General features: G+C 40.1%; 3 protein-coding genes across 6 annotated transcripts in view; all 3 read left to right on the forward strand.

The window, feature by feature from the left end:
• The first annotated feature begins 405 nt into the window (after positions 1-405).
• On the forward strand, positions 406-5656 carry LOC308142148 (cell cycle control protein 50A-like). The gene is made up of 7 exons (XM_080512474.1): positions 406-863; positions 2032-2151; positions 2947-3054; positions 3167-3254; positions 3640-3783; positions 3869-4078; positions 4561-5656. The coding sequence occupies exons 1-7, from the start codon at positions 615-617 to the stop codon at positions 4752-4754; spliced, it is 1113 nt and encodes a 370-aa protein (XP_080368600.1). The 5' UTR covers positions 406-614; the 3' UTR covers positions 4755-5656.
• A 650-nt stretch (positions 5657-6306) lies between these two features.
• On the forward strand, positions 6307-9886 carry cox7a2a (cytochrome c oxidase subunit 7A2a). Of its 2 annotated transcripts, none has more exons than XM_080513244.1 (4): positions 6307-6398; positions 7457-7546; positions 9367-9451; positions 9656-9886. In XM_080513244.1, exons 1-4 carry the CDS (start codon positions 6381-6383, stop codon positions 9712-9714), a joined length of 252 nt encoding a protein of 83 aa, XP_080369370.1. In that variant the 5' UTR covers positions 6307-6380; the 3' UTR covers positions 9715-9886. The 2 variants fall into 2 exon arrangements, with proteins under 2 accessions (XP_080369370.1, XP_080369369.1); XM_080513243.1 differs by having other exon boundaries at positions 6367-6398; positions 7442-7546.
• Positions 9887-11544: 1658 nt separating this feature from the next.
• col12a1a (collagen, type XII, alpha 1a) overlaps positions 11545-20282 on the forward strand; it is a 56101-nt gene continuing 47363 nt past the window's right edge. For all 3 annotated transcript variants that reach the window (XM_080513467.1, XM_080513468.1, XM_080513469.1), the window contains exons 1-8: positions 11545-11682; positions 13449-13554; positions 17654-17770; positions 17841-17984; positions 18271-18324; positions 19256-19519; positions 19605-19769; positions 20022-20195. In XM_080513467.1, the coding sequence (XP_080369593.1) occupies positions 13485-13554; positions 17654-17770; positions 17841-17984; positions 18271-18324; positions 19256-19519; positions 19605-19769; positions 20022-20195 (988 nt within the window). In that variant the 5' untranslated portion in view covers positions 11545-11682; positions 13449-13484. The remainder of the gene's footprint in view (positions 11683-13448; positions 13555-17653; positions 17771-17840; positions 17985-18270; positions 18325-19255; positions 19520-19604; positions 19770-20021; positions 20196-20282) is intronic.

Below are 20282 nucleotides of genomic sequence, written 5' to 3' on the forward strand. Positions count from 1 at the left end.
GAATTTTAATGTACAAATAAACAAATAAACAAAGCCTGCACTGGCCTACTTCTCCTCCATGATGTCTTACCACAGCGATGTAATCTTGCTGACTTGTGACTGTGCTTTAAATTGGAAACAATTAAACAGACTCGTATCGCAAATCAAGTAGCGCGGGGCTAAACCGGAAGTGTGATTACGCGCATGGCGCCGCCCACGCAAACTTCCGGAATAAGGTCAATATGAAACTTTAGAAGCTGCGTTAGCGTCATTGTAAAGATTGAATGTGTTAACTGTTTGCAACGCCTGATCCAATGCCAATGTCCCGGATGTTTACTTGCAGTCGTGGCCACGTGACTAAGAGGGCGTCTCCATCAGTGAGGACGTAGAGTCTAACTTTCCACCATCTGATTGGCTGCGTGACTTCCGGCTTCTTTCTCTTGGACGAGATGAACAAGACCCTGAATCAATACTAAAATGAGTCGATTTTTCGATTAGACCGAGGACACGTTTCACTCCGAGGAGGACATCACACTTTGCCTCGACGCCGCGTCCCTTCCCCTGCGTGTAGGGTTCACGACAAGCTGCTGTCTATCGGCTAAAGTGGATTATTTTGGTCGAGGCGGATCGCAGCCATGATGGCGTCCAGCTACAACGCTAAGGAAGAGGACGGGCACCACTCCGGCTCTGCGACTCACGGCGGAGCAGGGGTGGCGAAGAGCAAGAAGCCCGACAATACGGCTTTCAAACAGCAGAGACTACCGGCCTGGCAGCCCATCCTGACAGCGGGAACCGTGCTGCCGGCCTTCTTCGTTATCGGGCTCATCTTCATCCCCATCGGCATCGGCCTCTACGTGACATCTAACAACATCAAGGAGTTCGAGGTACGATCCTGGTGTTCTGGATTGTTTTCAGCCCCGGACTGTGGGAGGAAAGTCCAGGCTTTTCCTCTACCAGTGCATGAATGCCATATGACCACTCTGTCAAAACAGGGTACAATCCAGTCAAAGGGATGACATTGTAGTGTGCAAAATGTACAAGAAAAAAACAAAACAATAATACAGTACCTGCATTGTAGAAATCGTTAGAAATAACTAATCTTAGTAATTTATGAACAGGGTCTCGTGTTCTTTTGTAAGACAAATACTTTATGGAACCTGGAGGTATTCAGGATACGATCATAGATTAGCTGAGCCTCACAAGTAAACAAGACGCTGCAGCGAAAGGGAGCTGCCTTTTTCCTGGCTGTGAACTCCTATTGTGATGGTGAGTTTGTCAAAATAGAAATGTTGAAGGGTGTGGAAATCAGTGCTTTTAGTAAAGTGAGTTGAAAGATAACTTCTGTGGTGAAGTTTTCTTGCACATTTCAAAGAAAGATATTCCACATAAATTGTGTAAAACGTGCCTTTAAAAGTAAACTTTTTTATATCGTTTTTTTTGTTTTTGTTCTTTGCGTTATTATAACCGGAACTATTGGAAATGTATCCGTTTTAATGCCATCAGATTGCACTTTCAGCCCTGTTAAGATCTAAGTTATTAGTATGTGGCCCCTTAGCTCCTAATTATTATTATGATTATTTTTATAGAATTTGAGGCCAAAGCTGTGTTTGAAAAATATCTTCCAGCAGAGGTGGGGCCAAGTCCTTGTTTTGCAAGACTTCCAGTGGATGATTAAAATATAATACTCTTTCATAAATTCACAAAATTGAGGATCGCATCAAATCTATACTGTTGTATTTTAATGACAATGAAATGGCCTGATGCCTCAACATACACAGATATAAAGTAATGTAATGAGTGAAACCTGAGTATAATGTAAAATAAAAATTAAATGATCAGAAAAACTCAGTCCAAGATCGGCCATTCCTATATTTATTTAGCTCAAAAAATAACTTTTCTCCAGATGAAAACACACCGAATATGTTGAACAAATCAAGGACAGCAGGAAATAAAACCATACTACCAACTGTAAAACTGTACATCTTTCTGACTCAGCTGCACTTCCTCGGTCTCAGTTCTGCTGTTCTGAAGTGACGCGCTCTTTGCTTTCAGATCGACTACACCGGCGTGGACATTGACAGCCCGTGCTACAGCTGCGCCAAGAACTTCAGCTGGAACAGCACCACATCGTGCCTCTGCACCGTGAATTTCACGCTGGAGCAGCCGTTCGAGGTGAGCTCAGAACCTGCCTGGGCTCCCAGTTATGCTGAGACCAATGAATAATGCATGCCTCCAGTGCTGACGCCGAGAGTGGTGCTTGTGCAAAAGAAGGGGGGGGGGGGGGGGGGGGCGCCCATCTGATGGAATTTTCTATATTGAGTCTAAAGAAAGGAACACTCAAGGTTTGGTCGATTCACTCTCAAGAGAATGTGATTGATTATTTTTAAAAGGTCTAATGTTGCTTATATTTTTATCTCAACAGTTTGTGGAGGAGAGATTTCACTGTCTGCAGTCTGGAGTCAAGATTATAACAGAGTACACCGAGTTGTGGTTGCAAATAGTCTAATTTGTAAACCAAATTGTAGTATTTATGTAAATACAAGTTATTTACAGCAAGTACAACTAACCAAAGTGCAGCGATGCATGTCTTTTTTTTTTTTTAAACAAAAATCACATATTTCTTGAAAATGGACAGATCAACTAAATCTACATATACCGGGCAAATATAAGAGACAATTGTCATGGTGAATTGCAGAATGACCTAGTTACTAGCAATAAAAGGAGGGAGACCAGTGAGAGAATGGACAAGCGAGGGAGGGAATGAAATAACAGGCAGTGGATGTGGTGTGGAGTGTCATGGAAGTCAGACCAATTGCAAACTTTCCCAGAACCAAGAGCCTTAATCTGTGAGGAAAATGCTGTGAAACACAACTGAAAAAGCCCCTCGATGCAAATTGTCTTCGTGTGTCACAAGCGGAATAGTCGTCTAACATTTCTACATATGTGTCTGTGGTCTCTTCTCTACAGAGCAACGTCTTCATGTACTACGGCCTTTCCAACTTCTACCAGAACCACAGGCGCTACGTGAAGTCCAGAGATGACAGCCAGCTGAATGGGGACAGCACTGGTTTGACAGTATGACCTTGAAATTGATTTTCTCTGCTTTTCCTTTTTGAAAAAAAACTAAAACAAACAACAACAAAAAAACCTCTTTCATCAGCTGAATACTTCCTTTGATTTTGAACAGAGCCCCAGCAAGGAATGTGAGCCATATCGCACAAGTGAAGGACTGCCTATTGCTCCATGTGGAGCCATAGCTAACAGCCTGTTTAACGGTGAGTCAGGCCTGAAGACAAGTCACATTTTTCACATGCGTCTGTTTAAGGACTGCTGCTGTTCATGTAGTGTGATTTTAAAAAAAAAGAAACATTTTTAATCATCTTATAGCTCAATTAAATGTAAAATATCTGGTAAGTTATTTCTAGTCTGAAGCTGTTAAACCCTTTTTTTTAAAGTCATGATTTCTTATAAAAACATTGGCAGATAAAATATTTGCTGGGAAAAGGTTGACCCAACCCCCTGGAGTTTCCTGTGCATATAGCGCTTCGGCGCCCCCCCAAGTGTGATAACTTCTATTTGACAGTGTTGTGTTTACTGGGGTTCTGCTCTTTTGCCGCACTGCTAAAGCTGCAACTCTTGACTGATGCGTCTCCATTTCAGACACTCTCGAGTTGTATCATATTAATATCAATGGAAGTAGAAATGAAATCCCTCTGGTGAAGAAGGGCATTGCGTGGTGGACAGACAAGCACGTGAAGTTTAGGAATCCAGGTGGAAACAGCAACCTCACAGTAGCCTTTCAAGGTACATTTTGAAAATCGAAAAAAAACAAATGTCAATCTGTAAATGCTTAAATTGCATTATTGAACCCGGGTTTGTTGCTTCTCAGGAACCAGTAAGCCTGTGAACTGGAGGAAGCCCGTGTATGAGCTGGACTCGTCGGACCCCGAGAACAACGGCTTCATCAACGAGGACTTCATCGTGTGGATGCGCACGGCGGCGCTGCCCACCTTCCGGAAGCTGTATCGCATCATCCAGAAAAAGTCCAGCACCACACCGACTCTACCCAGCGGGAAGTACGTCCTGAACATCACCTACAGTATCCTTTAAATGCTGTTTACCCCCCATAATGGTAGGATGATGGTTATTTGAAGCTCATTTGAACCAGGCATCAGTTTACATTTCTCCTTTAGAGTGTAGTGATAACTAGAAAACTGTTATTCACACCAAATGTTTGTGGGGGACCGATCAGGTGACGAGTGAACATTTTAGCTTTCAAATTTGAGGTGTTGGAAGTAGGAAAAAGGGAAAATGTGAGGATTTGGACAACTTTTTAAACCCAGACAGACATGATTAGATTTGTGGGGTTCATAACATCACTCTTTGGACTCCGGGTTCGTTGTTTCACTGCAGGTAATAAACACTGGCTGTGGGGTCATTTTTCTCTGCTACAGAATGAATTTGGCTCTTTCCAGTTGGTAATACATAATGTATTTTGTATATTGTGTTGTTTATTGATTGTAAACCTGTGGACTCCCGTCTAGAAGCTTCGGTCCATTTTCTTTAACCCCACGTCCTCAGATTACCCCGTGCTCAGCTTCGACGGCCGCAAGCGAATGATCCTGAGCACCATCTCCTGGATGGGAGGCAAGAACCCCTTCCTGGGAATCGCCTACATTACTGTGGGCTCAATCTGCTTCTTCCTGGGCGTGGTTCTGCTCATCATCCACCACAAATACGACACCCGCAACAACAGCGCCGATATTCCAAACTAAGCAGCTCTCACAGCGCTTTCCGCTCTCTGCATGCCTGGACTCGGTTCTGGACTGCTCGTTGGATTTTAGCTTGAAAACACCATCTGCTGGTTGTTAAAGGGCAGTCGTGTCGCACATGTCTCAAATATGTTTTCGTGTCGGGCATCAAAGGCATATCTCTGTGTTTCTGTGCATGTCGCTGAAAGCTGGCTGCTGAGACCATAAAGTCAACTCCACCAATGTGTTTTTTTTTTGTTTTTTTTCTCCTTTATTTATCTGTGCATTGTCAAAGTACTTGTGTATTGATTTTAGCACTGCTTTGTGAATGACCTAATTATTGAAGGATGTTTGTATTTTTAATGCAAGTTTTGTCTATATATTGTTACATGTCCTGCTGATGAATATATACAAAACTATTTCATTGACAAACCTCCGTGTTCTTTCAGATGACCTTAAATATAAAAGGAGATAATCCCTGCTTGTGTGCAGTTACATTATGCCAGAAGTTTAACAAGAAGTACTTTATCCTCAGAGAGCTGTCGTAAATACCGGAAATATGATTATCTTCCCTCTCCTGTGCCTGGTTGGTCATGCTGCACACTTTAAATACGAGATGGTGGCTTGTTTGAATGCTGCGTCCCATTATACTTCTATATCTTCAAGCCTTTGGGCGGTGGTTGGTTAAAGCACATCAATTCCCGAAGGTTCAAATTTTCATCTGTTAAATTATATGCGTTTCTCAGAGTTGAACATATAATATGCACTTTGAAAGTGTCAAAGTTGTTGGTTTTCCTCCTTTGTTTCTCTTCATTCTGTTATCACACTGCACACCTGATTTATTAATAGGACATTTGTTTCAATTTTGTTTCAAGATCTTGTGTTTTGTAAGGCTTGTAGGGTCCAATTAAAGAACTTGCGTTGGTGTCATTTGCAATTTATCCATTTAATTTTCTCACAATTCATATTACACATGATTTAAAGCAATTTTACCATTCTTAAAATATGAACTATGTTTTTTTGGGGCCTATTAAAGATCTTTGCTGTCACAAGATTAACCTCTCAACAAGCATCTTATTCCCATGATGTGTGGTCTACACAGTGTGTTCAATCAATCAAATATATGAATTTATCCCCGGTCATAATAAGGAAGTAAAATCTGGCTGTGACGTGTAAACCCTGTGTAACAGCACATTTTCACATCTCTTAATAGCTAGAATATGGTCCAGAAACATTTAAACAGATGTGTAAATGTCACTCAGCATTTTAATAAGTCCAGTTTCAGTGCTGTGTCTAGACTGAAAATCATTTTCTGCCAAAAAAAACAAAACATTGCGTTGTTTAAAAACTGCGCTTTCAATAATATCTAAGAAAGGCAGGTTTGATTTGAGCCTGTAATTATTAATTATGTAATTAATTACTGATTCATCCAGTCAACTTAAGGGAATAACTGAATTTGGGGCTACATTTAGTTAATAACAATAAATATTCATAAAAGAATTTCTAATTATTTATGTTGAGCGGAAATTTAATAAAACAAAACCACGTGACTCGACAGTCGCAGAGGATTGTGGGAAGTCTGTCAGTGCGTGTCCGTCCTTGTGGTGTGTGTCTTTAACTTTTTACCTCAGTACAACAAAGTTTACCGATATGTACAGACAGCTGAAGGTAAGGCAAACATTTGTTATAATTTCAAAGCCGAGAAACACTCATAATATTGCCGTAGAATTGATTTTGTTTCCGATTCCGATGATGTGTTCACATTACAGAGTAACGGTTCCACTCACCTTTGTATAACCTCTGGGTAACATTGTGAAATAAAGTGATTTATTTTGGAAATGCACGAGATACTTTTCGTCATATGATATAGTTGTCGTGTCTTTACAACCGGAAAAGACCGGTCGTTTGTGCTGTGTGAGCGAAAGCAACAAGTGGTGTAATAAAACCGGTGTTTCGGATTAAGTAGTTTCCCTGTTATCTGGTGACCGGCCGCCTTCGGTGTCCTAATATGTCGCTAAAAGCAACCTGTGTTAAAAACCCGACAGGAATCTGGAGCTGTGCCGGATAACTCAACTTAACTTCACTATACATTTTCGAAGTGTCGTGCCGTTTGTTATCTTATCGTTGTCTTATTTCAACTTATAGCAGCGACGAGGGACGCTCGAGGAAGTCGGTCACTAGTTAACAGGGAAACCACATAATCTGGAACACAGCTCAATAACTTCACAGCAATCACACAATCACAGCTATGGGTGTAATTTTTAGACGTTACATTGTATTTGGTGGCCCACTACATTCTGAGACATGGGACTGATAGGTGTTGTTCCATCAAGTTCATATATGAACTCACACAGTTGTTCACGAGGTTAAATTTGACTCAGATGAGGTAAGTGTTATGAGTTAAGGCAGGACTGTCAATTCATAATTACCTACATACATATCTATTTTTATGTCGTGTTTGTTATAGCACAGATGTAACTTAAAGTGTAACATTTGACCTGGAAATATTGATCTGGAAGTTTTTTTTGTGAACAAACTTCCACATACCAGAGATGACAGCTCTGAGTTGACCTCTGGTTTTACGCACTGCAGTACACAGCAGTGACCAGCAGATGTCAGCACATGAACGCTCCACACTACTTGTATTTCAAGTCATTCTCCGAGACATTTTAGTTTTTTCTAACAGTCGTGATTATAATAAACACTTCAAGTGTTTTTACTTGCAGAGTCTCCAGCAGCTGTCCAGGCGGACCATCAGCAGCAGCGCCCGCAGGCAGCTTGATAACACTGTGAAGCAAAAGCAGAAACTGTTCCAGGTAAAGGTTCTTCAGCACTTCAGTAACATCATGTCAAGACGATTCATAGATAGAACAATTGATGTCAAATCAGGTGTCATCTTAAGCCACTATCTCACTGGGTTGTTGCCGAAGAGCTTTCTATTTGTTATTCAACGTCGTGGCCTAAATATGGTAAATAATAATTAAAATAAACTTCATCTAGCAGCTTAAGCACTTCTTGTATATTGTACTTTGTGTATTGAGAGGTTACAGCCCAGTGAACTCGCTTTATATTGGAGCGTTTGATAAGTGTTCCTGTGAAGAGTACAGACAATCTGTCAAATGTTGGTGTGTAGACTGTAAGCTTTGATATTTGCTTCTCAAATAACTTTATGCCGACAAATTTAGTTTCCCTTTGTCAGTTTAAAAGTGTGTTTTAAAAATGATGTCTGTCTATTCTGATAATGATAATGATAATGTTAAAGTTTCTATTTTATTCCCAGGTTCTGGAGACAGAATCTATTTTTATCTTCTTTGTAGCCTGACAGATAAGTATCGGCGAGTTTCCTCCTGTAGTTTGTAAATGACCTTTGCCTGTAGCTGGCTGGAGTCACTCTAATTCTGCTTCCAGGCTGCTGATTAAAACCCACTGCTGATCCTGCATAGCAGTAGAGACATGACTTTAGTACACAGACTGCCTTTTCATCCCATAGTAAGCTCTGCTTCATCGCATAGTGTACATGATAACTGGAATTGCTACAATTATTTCCGAGATTGGCTCAAATTCCTGCTTTCGTAAGATTATATTCACATTATTCATGTTTTCAGTGTGAATTGATTGTAAGTGAAATGAGCTGAAATACATTGACAAATTAAACCTGCGTACGAAGCAGTTAGAGCAGTTTCAGCTAATATATTTAGATTGATTTAAAGAATTTCCTTCTGGCTACAATATAGTATTTTCTATTCTTTTTCATATAAAAGAATGATTTGATCTTTAAAAATGAAATAGCACAAGAAGAGTTGATTGTCTTTGAACTCAGCCGTGAACTACAACATATTCTATCGTGAGACTCATCAAGACGTCGTGAAGGAAGGCCATTGACTCGTTTCTATTGAGGACTAAAAGCGCCAAAATTCAATCAATAAATGCCATTAAATAATTACTAAAATACATCTTTACTTGGTTACAATTGGAATTAATTCATTAAATGACCAATATTTTAGAGTGGAACATCACTCACCAACTGCCTAGAAAGCTCCTGCAGATCCTCTAACGTAACACCTTGTTTTGAAGCTCTTAAATTATGATAATTTTTTTCCTCTTATGATTTTGTGAAAATAACTAACTACAATAAACATGCTGTAAATGGTCATTGTTACATCTTTCTGTATATAGACAAAAAAGTAAAAAAGAAAAAATCTTCAGACTAAAACAATGGGTTTGACTAGATTAGTGTCAGCATTAGCCCTGCCCACTGTCTTTGATGGACAAATTTGACCGATACATTTTTTTTTCATAAAATGAATTAGTATTTTAATGAATCTTTGACACATTTATGTAATTATTGTAGAACGTTTACTTTTCTCCACATGTTGTAAATCCCTTTCTTAGAATGAACTTAGTTCACCTTTTGAAGAAGGGGCCCTCAAACACACAGCCCAGGAACAGCTGCTGTAAATTCGAGCCAAGGGAAAGAGCACTGTTGTTTAGGGAAAAATACATCTCAAAGCACACAGACATTAATAGTATATTTCTTTGCAAATCATATTGTTATATCAACATTATGGCGTGTTTGCCTGGTATCTTGCATTCCCCTCTTCCGACAGTCACGTGCGCTGGTTTGTGTCTCTACCAGGAGGATAACGGGATGCCCATTCATCTGAAGGGCGGGTCAAAGGACGCTCTGCTCTACAGAGCCACCATGACGCTCACTGTGTTCGGTACGTCCACCAAACTCATTTCACGTGTTGCTTCAAAGCCTCCCCCGCGCCTCGACCCCACTGTTGCCACAGAGAAAACCTTTCCCAGTAAAATTACAGTCATTTGCCTGATGGCTCATCAGGCGTTGGTTGGACTCCAGTTGGTTGGACTCCAGGTGGCTGGGTGTTTAGTGCGTCTCAGACTCTTGTTTGATTTCTCCTCAGGGAGTGGATACGTGGTGTACGAGCTGTTCAGCGCCGCCATGCCCAAGAAGGCACAGTGACGCAGGACGGCGCCGCTGGACGTTATCGTCTGATTAAAGATGCAGACGCGCCGCGCGGAGCATCACCTCTCTGTTGTGCAGACTACAGTGTCCATATTAGGAGGTTTCATGTTTGAAATCAGCACTTATTGATTGTACAAAGCATGGACTACGAATTCTATCAAAGATTAAATCTGTTTTACTTGTAATCAGTCTGCAGATTCAATATGTGTGCGAATGTTGAGGGAATTATTGTTTATTTCAATCGTATTCATATGTTGAATATGATTGGAAACGCTTCAACATCCCATCTATCTAGGAACGTTTGTTAGATTTGTGATTATAGCCTCAAAGTAGCCAGTGAATTTGTGGAACGATGGCCAAAGTTTATAAGATGCAACGTAATGAATTAAAAAATGTAGTAGGGGGGACATTTCCATTACATTGGACAGACATTAAAATCAAAATGTTCTCTCAGGTTAAGGGCCAAACACGCATTACACAAGTGCAACTTTGTGTCAGTACTTTTCAATTGGCCCACTTCCAGTGGATTGAACCCTTCTGTGTGGCGTTTGCATGTTCTCCCTCTTCATGCATAGTTTTTCCTGTTGGCTGCATTAGAAACATGCATTTGAGGTTAATTTGTGGCTCTAAATTCAAAAAGGTTTTCATTGATGACCACACACAAAGATAGCCTGACAATACAAAACGTTTTAAATATGTCATGTGTGTTTTAAAGAGTTGTATTAGCCAAACGCAGAGCAATTATGCTTGTTATAGTTGAGGTCAAAACTAGAGTTTCAGGAGTACCTTTGTTTGGACAGTTTATGAATTATATATTGAACATACAAATGAGCAAAGCTGTGAATTCTGCATTCTAACACATAATGACACAATGACATTCCAACATGTCAACAAAATGACTATTTTATTGCACGGTCCAGCTCTTGATGTTGCTGGTTAATTAACTTCACTTCTTAGATTGATTGTGTCAGTTTACCTCAGAAGAAAAGAAAGCAAAGTTTGTCAAAAATGTGGTTTACAGAACTCAACTTTATTTCTGAAGCAGTTAAAAAACAATTATTAGTGAACTACTGTACTGTACACAAATAGAAATAAAAATCTAAAAACATGAGGTGAATCAGCAAAAAACAATAAAATAGAGTTAAAAAAAAAAAACAATCATCAGGCTGTTTTTTTTTTTTGATGATATGGTGCTTTAATTTCGTAGCATCAATTCTTTCTTAGTTAACGGTTGTAGTTTCCCAATTTGACCACTAGATGGCATCATAAACCTGTCACTCAGTGAGTGACGGACAGGCACCCAACTTTCCCCATCAATGTCGCATATTACTATGAAAACGGAAAAAACTGGATGATATAAGTTCTCTTACTATTTTCTCTCGTATCATCTTGAGCACATTATGAGAAATAGCTGTGTTATGACACCGGGAATTTTTTGTTTTCAAAGCAGGGGAAAAAAAAAAAACAACTTTTAAAAAATGTTTTTATTTCACTTGACATCTGAGTAAATAAGCTGGATGGGCTTGCATGTTGCGCAAATAAAACACTTCCCCTCCCGGTTGTTGTCTAGCCAGATGTGACCCTGCTGTGAAGTCATACTGGCATTGGAAACTCATTAAATCGCTCACCAAAGGAATGCAGGGGGAAAAAAAAAAAAAAAAGTCATTTCCAACAACCGGATCGGTCTTAGCGGGGGACAATATATCAGGCAGGAGGCAGAGCTTTCGTAAGAAGCACATATGATGGTAAATTGAGAGCTGGGACCTGCCCTCCTCCCTTATTAAGTAGCCGATGGTGGAAAGATTCTTCCCACTTGGAAAGAGGCTTTCCCTGCTTGGACATCTGGTGGAGCTTCCAGTAGCCAGAGAGGAGAGAGAAGTCCTGCCGCAGCTCCTCAAACTTCTCTCTTATACTTTCCAACAAGCGGGCTGCTCTCAAGCTTTTTTTTAAGGGGGACTCGAATAGGTGAGTGAGAAAGAAAAGCATTTTGTCTTCTTAAATTTTTTTTTTTTTTTGGGAGACATTCAAGGTGGAGGATGATTAATTTTCATAAAATAGAACATTGGGAAGTTTTACGCATTTTTTTTGCGTAATTGCGCATCCCAACAGTTTGACTCACATTCCAAACGGAAGGCATAAGAATATCCAGCAAGGGCTTTTAAAAATGACAAAACTTGTTGATTAAAGATAAGTGGCCGGAATTAAACATATATATATATATATATATATGGAGTAAGGTATATATATTTTTAAAGATCATATTTTAATGAAAATGCCAAAAAAAAATGTCCCCACTACGTGACAATGTAGTGTCTCCACATTAGGGAACATAGTTTTTTAAATATATATATATATTTCGGGGTATTATAGGATCCATTGGGTAATTCTTTATTAGATAAGGTTTTTGTATCTGAGGGGCCAAAAGATAGACTTCGGCCCCTGGAGCTGCAGTGTTTCTACTTGGGCACCAGGAGGGGCGCACAGCCTGTGTCAACATCTCAACAAGCTGATCTGCTGAGTTTTATCTTTAAAAATCTAACAGATTGGATTTATACCCTTAAAAACTCACGTTTTCAAAAGCATTAGGTCCACTTAAGTCAAATATACCCTCTGCTTTCATGGCCTCAAGTTTCCCTCAGAATTTTGCTCAAACCTTATTTCTGGGCTATAAAATCAGAGTTCAGCAAGCAATTTTTCAAGATTCAAAATTGTTTAAAATTTTTTTTTAATTAACATATCCCATTGACATGTTTTGCTTGACTTGTACTTACAGCAACAAAGTAAATGCATCACTGTAACATTTTTTTTACTTTTATTTACTTTTCTCACTACATTTAATTGGATTGTCAGTCGCAGGCAATGAGCTCAATTTTCTTGTGAAATATGTGAGCACATTTATTGGAGAAAAAATACAAAATTTAAAACCACCACCACCTTTGTCTCTTTTCATAGGAAAAGAGACAAAGCAAGGTTTTTTTGTTAACTTAATGAACTCATTAAGTTTTCTCATCAAAAGGTTTGAATCAAATTGTGGGTGCAGACAGTTTTGACTTGACTATTACTTGAGTATCACTAAAATACTTGAGAAACCCCCCCCCCCCCCCCCCCCCAAGATACTACTAAATAAATTACATAAATGTGAGTTTTTTGTGTTTTATTTGTGAGTTGTGAATTGTCATGAGCGGCTGCCACCCCCTTTAAGGAAAGGTTTAATTTTGCAGACTTGTTCACTCAAAGCCAGTCGTTTCAAAAGAAAAATCCAAACTAATATATGTATCACCATGTTTGATCTGCAGACTAAACCTCCAAAGTGATCAAAGCAATACCAACAAGCAGAACATTCTTAATGCATGTCTGCGAAGTCAAACCCGATAAAGATCTGCTTAATGCTTTCCTCCCCTGATGGCTGCGTACCTGCAGCGCGTCAGTCAGGGCCTCCGGCTCTGGGTGTCAGCTGAACGCAGCAAGGTGTGGCACGCGTTGTGCAAGAGAGTCTAGATGGATCTTGCACCGCTTGTGATTATGATGGATGGGTGGTTAAATAATTAGAGTCTTCAATGTGGATCCATATTAAAAGTAACATAACTCAGAGGAGCGTTTTGCGTGCGCCGTGTTGTTATGTAATTTCAGTCGAAAGCGGACTGGGATTGCTCGGCGCATTGTTATAAAACACAGTGATCTGGAGCTTGGATGCCCTCTCCCTCTCTCTCTCTCTCGCTCTCCTTCCTCAGGCTGATTGATGCGCTGCTGACTCTTTAGAGCCAAACATGAAGATAGGGCTGTCACTGGCCGCGGCTGCCTTCTTGGCAGCTCTGTTCTCCTCCATAGATGCTCAAGGTAAATGAAACCACCTGGACTCGCTCCACTTACATACACTCTTCCTCTTTACCTCCTCCTTCCCTCCTTTCACCTATTTTCTCCTCCAGTAATTTATGTTACAGGAATGACCGCCTTTCACTTTAAAGGGATGGCTGGCATTTTTTTTTTTTTTTAAAGTAGGGTTGTATGTGGTACTTATCCCTGGGGTCAGCACAGTTTGGAGAAGTGGTCAGGCTGAGCTCTGAAATGTGTTTGATCCTTTTAAAAGAGCTCAAATCAGAGGTTTTTCTTTGGTCCTCTACATTTTCCAGCCCAAAAAGCTGAATGATTATTCCAACTGCCATGTTTGGTAGGATTATGGATAAGTACCTCACTCAGCCCCACTTCAAATAGTGTAATCTATCCCTCCAATGTCAGGAAGTCATCACCTGTCAGCGTGGGACTGTTTGTACTGATAAACTGAATAAAGTCATTCTTCTTTTCATGTGTATGCTATTTGACTATGTGATTGGCTCCTTGATGACTGTCATGTTCTGTTTTTTTTTTGTCTCATTTGTTGCATATTTTGTCAGATTTATCTGTCAAGACTTATTACACGCTTTGATGTCCTATCCAGATTCCAGGTCTCACTCACTTGTTATTCAGGGCTGCAATTTTTCCGGCTTTAAACTGATACTTTGCGAGCAATTTTCTCGTTCGGATTTGGCAAACACAACAAACCAAGCATAATGAAGTTCCTTTTTTTTTTTTACAATATCTAATTAAATGCAATAAACAGCACGGCACAAACCGAAAGTTATATTGAGGATAATGTTGCTCGTAAATATTATAGCAGGGCTTTTTTCTGTGTTCATTTTATGATGGCAGAAGGTTTTTCCAAAGAAAAGAACGGAAAGGAAACTAAATCCCTGGTAATTAGGAATTGAAATGCGAAATCACAGTATTATGCTCCTGTTGTGCATGTAGTAGGATTGCAAGGCTACAGTGGTTAAAAAAACCCCAGTAAATCCTTCATGAAATAATGTTGGAACAAGTAAATGAAGTGTATATAGTTGTTTGATAGTTTATCTACAAACAATACAGAACAAAATATGTTGTATGTTAATGAAGAGTGCAGACAGTTTCATGAAATCATAATATTAATTTTGAGTCAATTTTCAAATTCCTTCATATGGACTAACATGTCAAGGATGGTTAAGAGTTTGTTAGAGTACTTGGAAGCTTTGACAGAAAAATGACTCAATGCAGTTTCATATGCTCGCAGTTTGATCTAAAATAATGGCAAAGATGGAAATATGGTACGGAAACCTGGTGATCCCCACCCCTACCCTTGGAAAGCTCCCTTGCGTGGCGAGAGGAGTCTTCGCTCACATATCTCCACTAGCGGAATGGAAAGATGAAATACGAGAATAGCCAATTAATCCTCAGACAGCACAAAGACAAAGAGCCTTTTTTCTCCGGGCTCCTTTTGCGGGCATTTGCAAAAATGCTGAGTTGCAACACATATGGAAAGTTAATATGCAGTAATGTTTAATGTCAGCACATGTTGCGGAATTACTTTGGCGTCTGTCCTGCCTCTTTGGGAGAGTCGCTGTTATTTCCCCTCTCTCTCTCGGTCTCTCCTCCTGGCAGCAGCTCGGTTGCAGGAATTGCTGGCTGACTGGAGGTTGAGGCAACGCAACAGTAGCCAGGCTGCGGCCCCTGGGAGCCCAGAGGTGCCCGTTATTAGAACCCGATGGGACAGACCTCCATCTAACAAAAAGCAACCACAACATCCCAAATCTCACCCTCTGGGATTTCTATCCCAACGTTACCGCCTTTGTTTCTTGATTACATTGTGAAAACCACACGGACATATGGTTCAGGAAATTCTAACAAATTGAAAAGGACACGCTCGGATAACTTCGCCATGACCAAACGTGGGAGTCGCGTCATGCAACTGAAGATCAACCCAAATAAGCTTTTCTTGATTTATTTAAATCCTTCGTTCCATTGTTCTCATGCTGCAAATTCACCCGCCTCATCCACATCTACACCCACACACACACACACACACACACCAGCACACACTTCTACACCCCTCTAAGTGTTGGAGATGCGTACTCGTGGAGAAATGAAGGAAAACATGGTCCATCGGGACTCCTTGAGTTGAAATGCCAGGTTGGTGATTCTCCGATCCCAGTTTTTGAGTATCTGGTGGGCTCCTGTTCGTCATCTGCCTTGTATATTCAATGTGTCCCAAGCTATGGCGCTTTGTCCTCATAGTGTATTTTACAATGATATTCTTAGCCTCCTGTGGCACGCTTATCAACAGCTGGCATGACGCTATACGGCCCAAATAGTTAATATTGCTCTTACTGATGCCTTGTGATTTCCAGTGCATGCTTATTTATCACACCAGTGATTAAGTACTCGAACCAACGTTGTATCGTGCTACCTTCATTAACTACCCAATGTTTGCCATTGAATACTAATTTATCATATAAGACTTTAAGTTGCATGTCTTTTTTTTTTGTTGCATGATTTGGTAGGGAAACAAGTTATTTTAACCACATAGTGATTGAAGGTACTTCAAAAAACACATAAAATGTAATTTAAGATTGATAAAGCTGAGCGATCACCTCCCAATTAATTTTAAAGTCATAATAAATATGCATGCCATGAGACTAAATAGTAAAGCTTGGTTGAATTTTAGATTTTCTGTACTTTCTATAGTTTTTCAATAGGAAATCTATAGTCAGAAATGTTCAGTTTGAAAGTAAAGACCACACTAAGTCTATATGACCAATGCACCTATGACATATTTTAGTCTTGATATTTAACATGTGACTTTTTACTTGAGCGTGAAGTTGCATGGCTGTTTTATCCCCTGTCCTCCATCCTTAAAAACTCTGCTTTGATCACCATTTACAACCTGCATGTAAAACAATGTTGAAAAACTTTGCTTTAAAAAAAAAAAAAAAAAAAAAAGCAAAGAGAAGAGATCCCAAAGGTGAATTACACTTTGATGCGTATCTCTTCAGATTACTGGCATGTAAATTACATATCAAACGTTAACACACTGCACTCAGCATAAGCCTTTCCCCTCCACCTGCAGCCCTACAAGACGTAAGACAAGAATATCATTTTAAAATATGTTTGTCATCTCTGTCTGTGTGGTCCCAACTGTACATGGAAAACTACTGTCCAGTCCATCAAAGTTGTTGAGTCAAACAACTTTCTCATGTACATGATGCATGGCGCTGTGATCAGCTCGGTGTGAAGGAGCGTGATGCTGTCACACTGTTTTCTTGTTGTGTGTTCATTTTATTGTTAATGTGACCACCTTCTCTGTCATAGTACATTTGATTGACCACAGAAGTCTTGTCCTCTCGTGCCTTCTTATGCATTGCGCTGTCAATGAAAAAGTACACAAGAGTCTCCAGCGACGAATTGTGTATTCTTTTTAAAAGGTTTGCAATGGATGTGTTACTCACTCGAGAGTCTTAACCAAATAAACAACAAACCACCTTCTCTGTCTGTGAAATATGTTTATATACAATGTATATAAAACATATGGTGTTCAATTTTGTGGAGATTTACACCAACAAGCACATGACCAGCTTGATTCCATTGTATAATCAGTAACTTGAGAATGAATCGTTGTTGTATTTTTGTATACTGAGCTCAGCTCTGTCATGAAAGCATTTCAGTATGCGGTCGGGGGCATGCGTTGGTTAATGACTGCACTTAGCATGTGGATGGTTCACTCAGTGTATGCGTGGAGTTATGCACATGATATTTGTATGCCAGTGCTTGAGTTGCCGGCCCGTCCCGGCTTGGCAACTCAAACAAGTGCCATTTTGTTCCAACCCCGCCCCAAAAAATGGCTTCTCACACTTTTTTTCAATGTTGTTGTGTGTTCCTCACCTGTCACCCTCACCAATGGACGTCACTGCTGTGTGTCTTTGCCCCCAACAACAAACGAGTCCACTTCAGTCTTGAAGTGTTTGTCGTTGGGAATTAATGTGAATGCTTGATTGGAAATGCCTTTCATTTGATCAGAAATAAAGTCATAATCGTACATGTTTTGCCTTCATGTATTGCGATTTAATGCTGTTTTGTCTCCTGTTTGCAGTGGAACCACCTTCAGACTTGAAATTTAGAATTCTTAATGAGAACTCGGTGGAAATGTCATGGAGGAGACCCTCATCAAGTATAGAGGGCTTCAGAATATATGTAACTTCAGATGCAGGTTGGTAGAGAAACCACAGGCTCTTTATATGTAAGATGGACTGCATTAATGCTCCATTTTCTCTTTTTAGAGGAACCGTCTAGAGACTTTACCCTTGATGCCTATACCACCATGACCTCGATCACTGATCTGACACCTGACTTGGACTATTCAGTGTCTATAAACTCCTTTTATGGGACAGACGAGAGCATCCCAATCTTTGGACAACTGACGAGTGAGTACATGCTATTGGTTATCGGAACTCTCATTTGTCCTCTGGGACATCAGACATACAGGAGTCCTTCAACAAAACCAAACACTTTCTCATTCTGAGACAGAATAAAATCTATCACCCTTGACTTGACCCTCAATGTTTGACTCAATGTTTTTTGCTAATGCAGCTCCAAGCTATGAGTTTGTATTCACTTTCTGGGGTCGACTTTTCATGACGTGTTGATGTTCCTGCTTTTTGTTTTTCATTTGAGCACAAAGTGAATCTGGGTGTGTTTCCTGTGTTTCAGTTCAGTCCAGTAACAGCAGTGAACGAGTCAGGAGGCCACAGTCAGATGCAATCAGTGAGTATGTTTACTGTAATGTCAACTAAGATTTGAACTAGGCCACCCCCAACCCCCCCGCCAAGTGGCTTTCCAAATTATTTAGATGTACCCACCCCCATCATGAGTGGCACCATAATATTTTTTTCTTTCCCCATGGAATGATTTGCCAAACTCTCCTCGACTCATGTTAAATCTATGATTACTGTTTTTCCATCACCTTATGACTTGAAACTGTGAGCACGAGTCCAAAACAAGCCTTGATTCAAAAATCTTGACTAAACTCCTGCATTAAAGCCATAGTTCTTCAACATTAACTCTGAGCCTTTTGACTTAGCAAATGTCCCTTTGGGAGTGTGGCTTTGGAGATATAAAGAATCAAATTTAGAGTCAATGAGACCAGCGGGATTGAGGATTAAAGTCCATCCGCATAAGCCTGGCCAATTATTCCAATAGAGTCATCTTAAACGTTCCAGAAAATTTCACCTCTGATTTATAACCCTGTGGAATTCAGAGTATAAAAGTGAACTTTGCTGGTTGAACCTTTGTTGAATGTTTAGTCTATAAAGTCCATTTTTCCCCCCCTCCGTCTGCTGGAATCACTATACCAGCCCACTGCTTGGCACAGTCTGACATTTCCTTTGATGTCAGAATGCAAATCTCTCTGCAATCCAACTAACTGTCAAGAACCTGCTTTTATTTAGATAGACAGGAGAAATGGACCAATAAAAATATTTTCCCAAGACCAAAGTTTCACTGCCATACCTTCTTTGGATTGAAAATCAATTTAATTTAAGACATTATAAAGATGTGGTTTTCTGTATTTGGGGTTTTTACACCCATCATTAACCGCCAGCAAAACCCAAGCTTTTGCTCTTCTGGATCAATCAAAATATGTCACACGTTTTATGATTTTGAATAACTATCGTGCCTCTCCGCCATCTTTTTGCAGAGTGTTCGGTCAGCGCAATTGCAGATTTGGTCTTTCTGGTGGATGGCTCATGGAGTGTGGGCAGAGAAAACTTTAAACACATCCGTAGTTTTATTAGTGCCCTGGCTGGGGCCTTTGACATTGGCGAGGACAAGACCAGAGTGGGCGTGGTTCAGTACAGCACTGACACCCGCACAGAGTTCCCCCTTACCCGTTACACCAGAAGAGGAGACCTGCTCCAAGCCATCAACTCATTGCCGTATAAAGGAGGGAACACAATGACAGGTAATGTGCTCATTAATTTGATAGTTTTGATTAATTTAACATTAAGACCAGAACATTTTTTTAAAGCTCATGAACTCTCCTTTAGGTGACGCCATTGATTACCTGATACAAAACATCTTCACTGAGACGGCTGGATCCAGGAAAGCTTTTCCAAAGGTAGCCATGATCATCACTGATGGAAAGTCCCAGGATCCAGTGGAGGAGCATGCTCGAAGACTTAGGAACATTGGAGTGGAAATATTTGTTCTAGGTATGGTTTATTATTCAGTGTTCTGTTGAATCTTCACTCTCCCATGTGGAACTTTGCCTATTCTTGGAAACCAATTGGTTTTCCTTTGATTGCTTGATGCAAGATCCACTTTTGGCCCAGAAAAAGTAAAATACTGTTTTTTTTCCCCTTAACATAAGCAATACTCTTAAACCGTCAACAGTCTGTCCCAGCTGTGCAGCAGACAGCAATAACATGTGAGTAATTGGTTTGGTTTTAAATGTCCTCACTCAGGTATCAAAGGAGCAGATGAAGATGAGCTGAGAGAAATGGCTTCAACGCCTCACAACAAGCATGTGTACAATGTGCCCAACTTTGACCAGATCCAAGAAGTACAGAAAAAGATTATCAATGAAGTGTGCTCCGGTGTTGATGACCAGCTAAGCTCACTTGTCAGCGGTGAAGAATGTGAGTTGAATGATGCTCATTAAATGTGCATGTCGTCCTCAAAATAGATGCCAAAGAGTTTTGTTCTCCAAACTAAACATTTTCTTG

This window comes from Blennius ocellaris (genome assembly GCF_963422515.1).
Source record: "Blennius ocellaris genome assembly, chromosome: 17".
Taxonomy (NCBI): Eukaryota; Metazoa; Chordata; class Actinopteri; order Blenniiformes; family Blenniidae; genus Blennius; species Blennius ocellaris.

What these genes read in the sequence shown, in the direction of transcription:
- LOC308142148 (XM_080512474.1), top strand. Translation starts at nt 615, where the DNA reads ATGATGGCGTCCAGCTACAACGCTAAGGAAGAGGACGGGCACCACTCC. An exon ending in CGCTGGAGCAGCCGTTCGAG is followed by an intron (nt 2,152 to 2,946) that starts GTGAGCTCAGAA and finishes TCTTCTCTACAG; the next exon opens with AGCAACGTCTTCATGTACTA. An exon ending in CGTCCTGAACATCACCTACA is followed by an intron (nt 4,079 to 4,560) that starts GTATCCTTTAAA and finishes CCACGTCCTCAG; the next exon opens with ATTACCCCGTGCTCAGCTTC.
- cox7a2a (XM_080513243.1), top strand. An exon ending in AAAAGCAGAAACTGTTCCAG is followed by an intron (nt 7,547 to 9,366) that starts GTAAAGGTTCTT and finishes TGTCTCTACCAG; the next exon opens with GAGGATAACGGGATGCCCAT. An exon ending in CATGACGCTCACTGTGTTCG is followed by an intron (nt 9,452 to 9,655) that starts GTACGTCCACCA and finishes ATTTCTCCTCAG; the next exon opens with GGAGTGGATACGTGGTGTAC.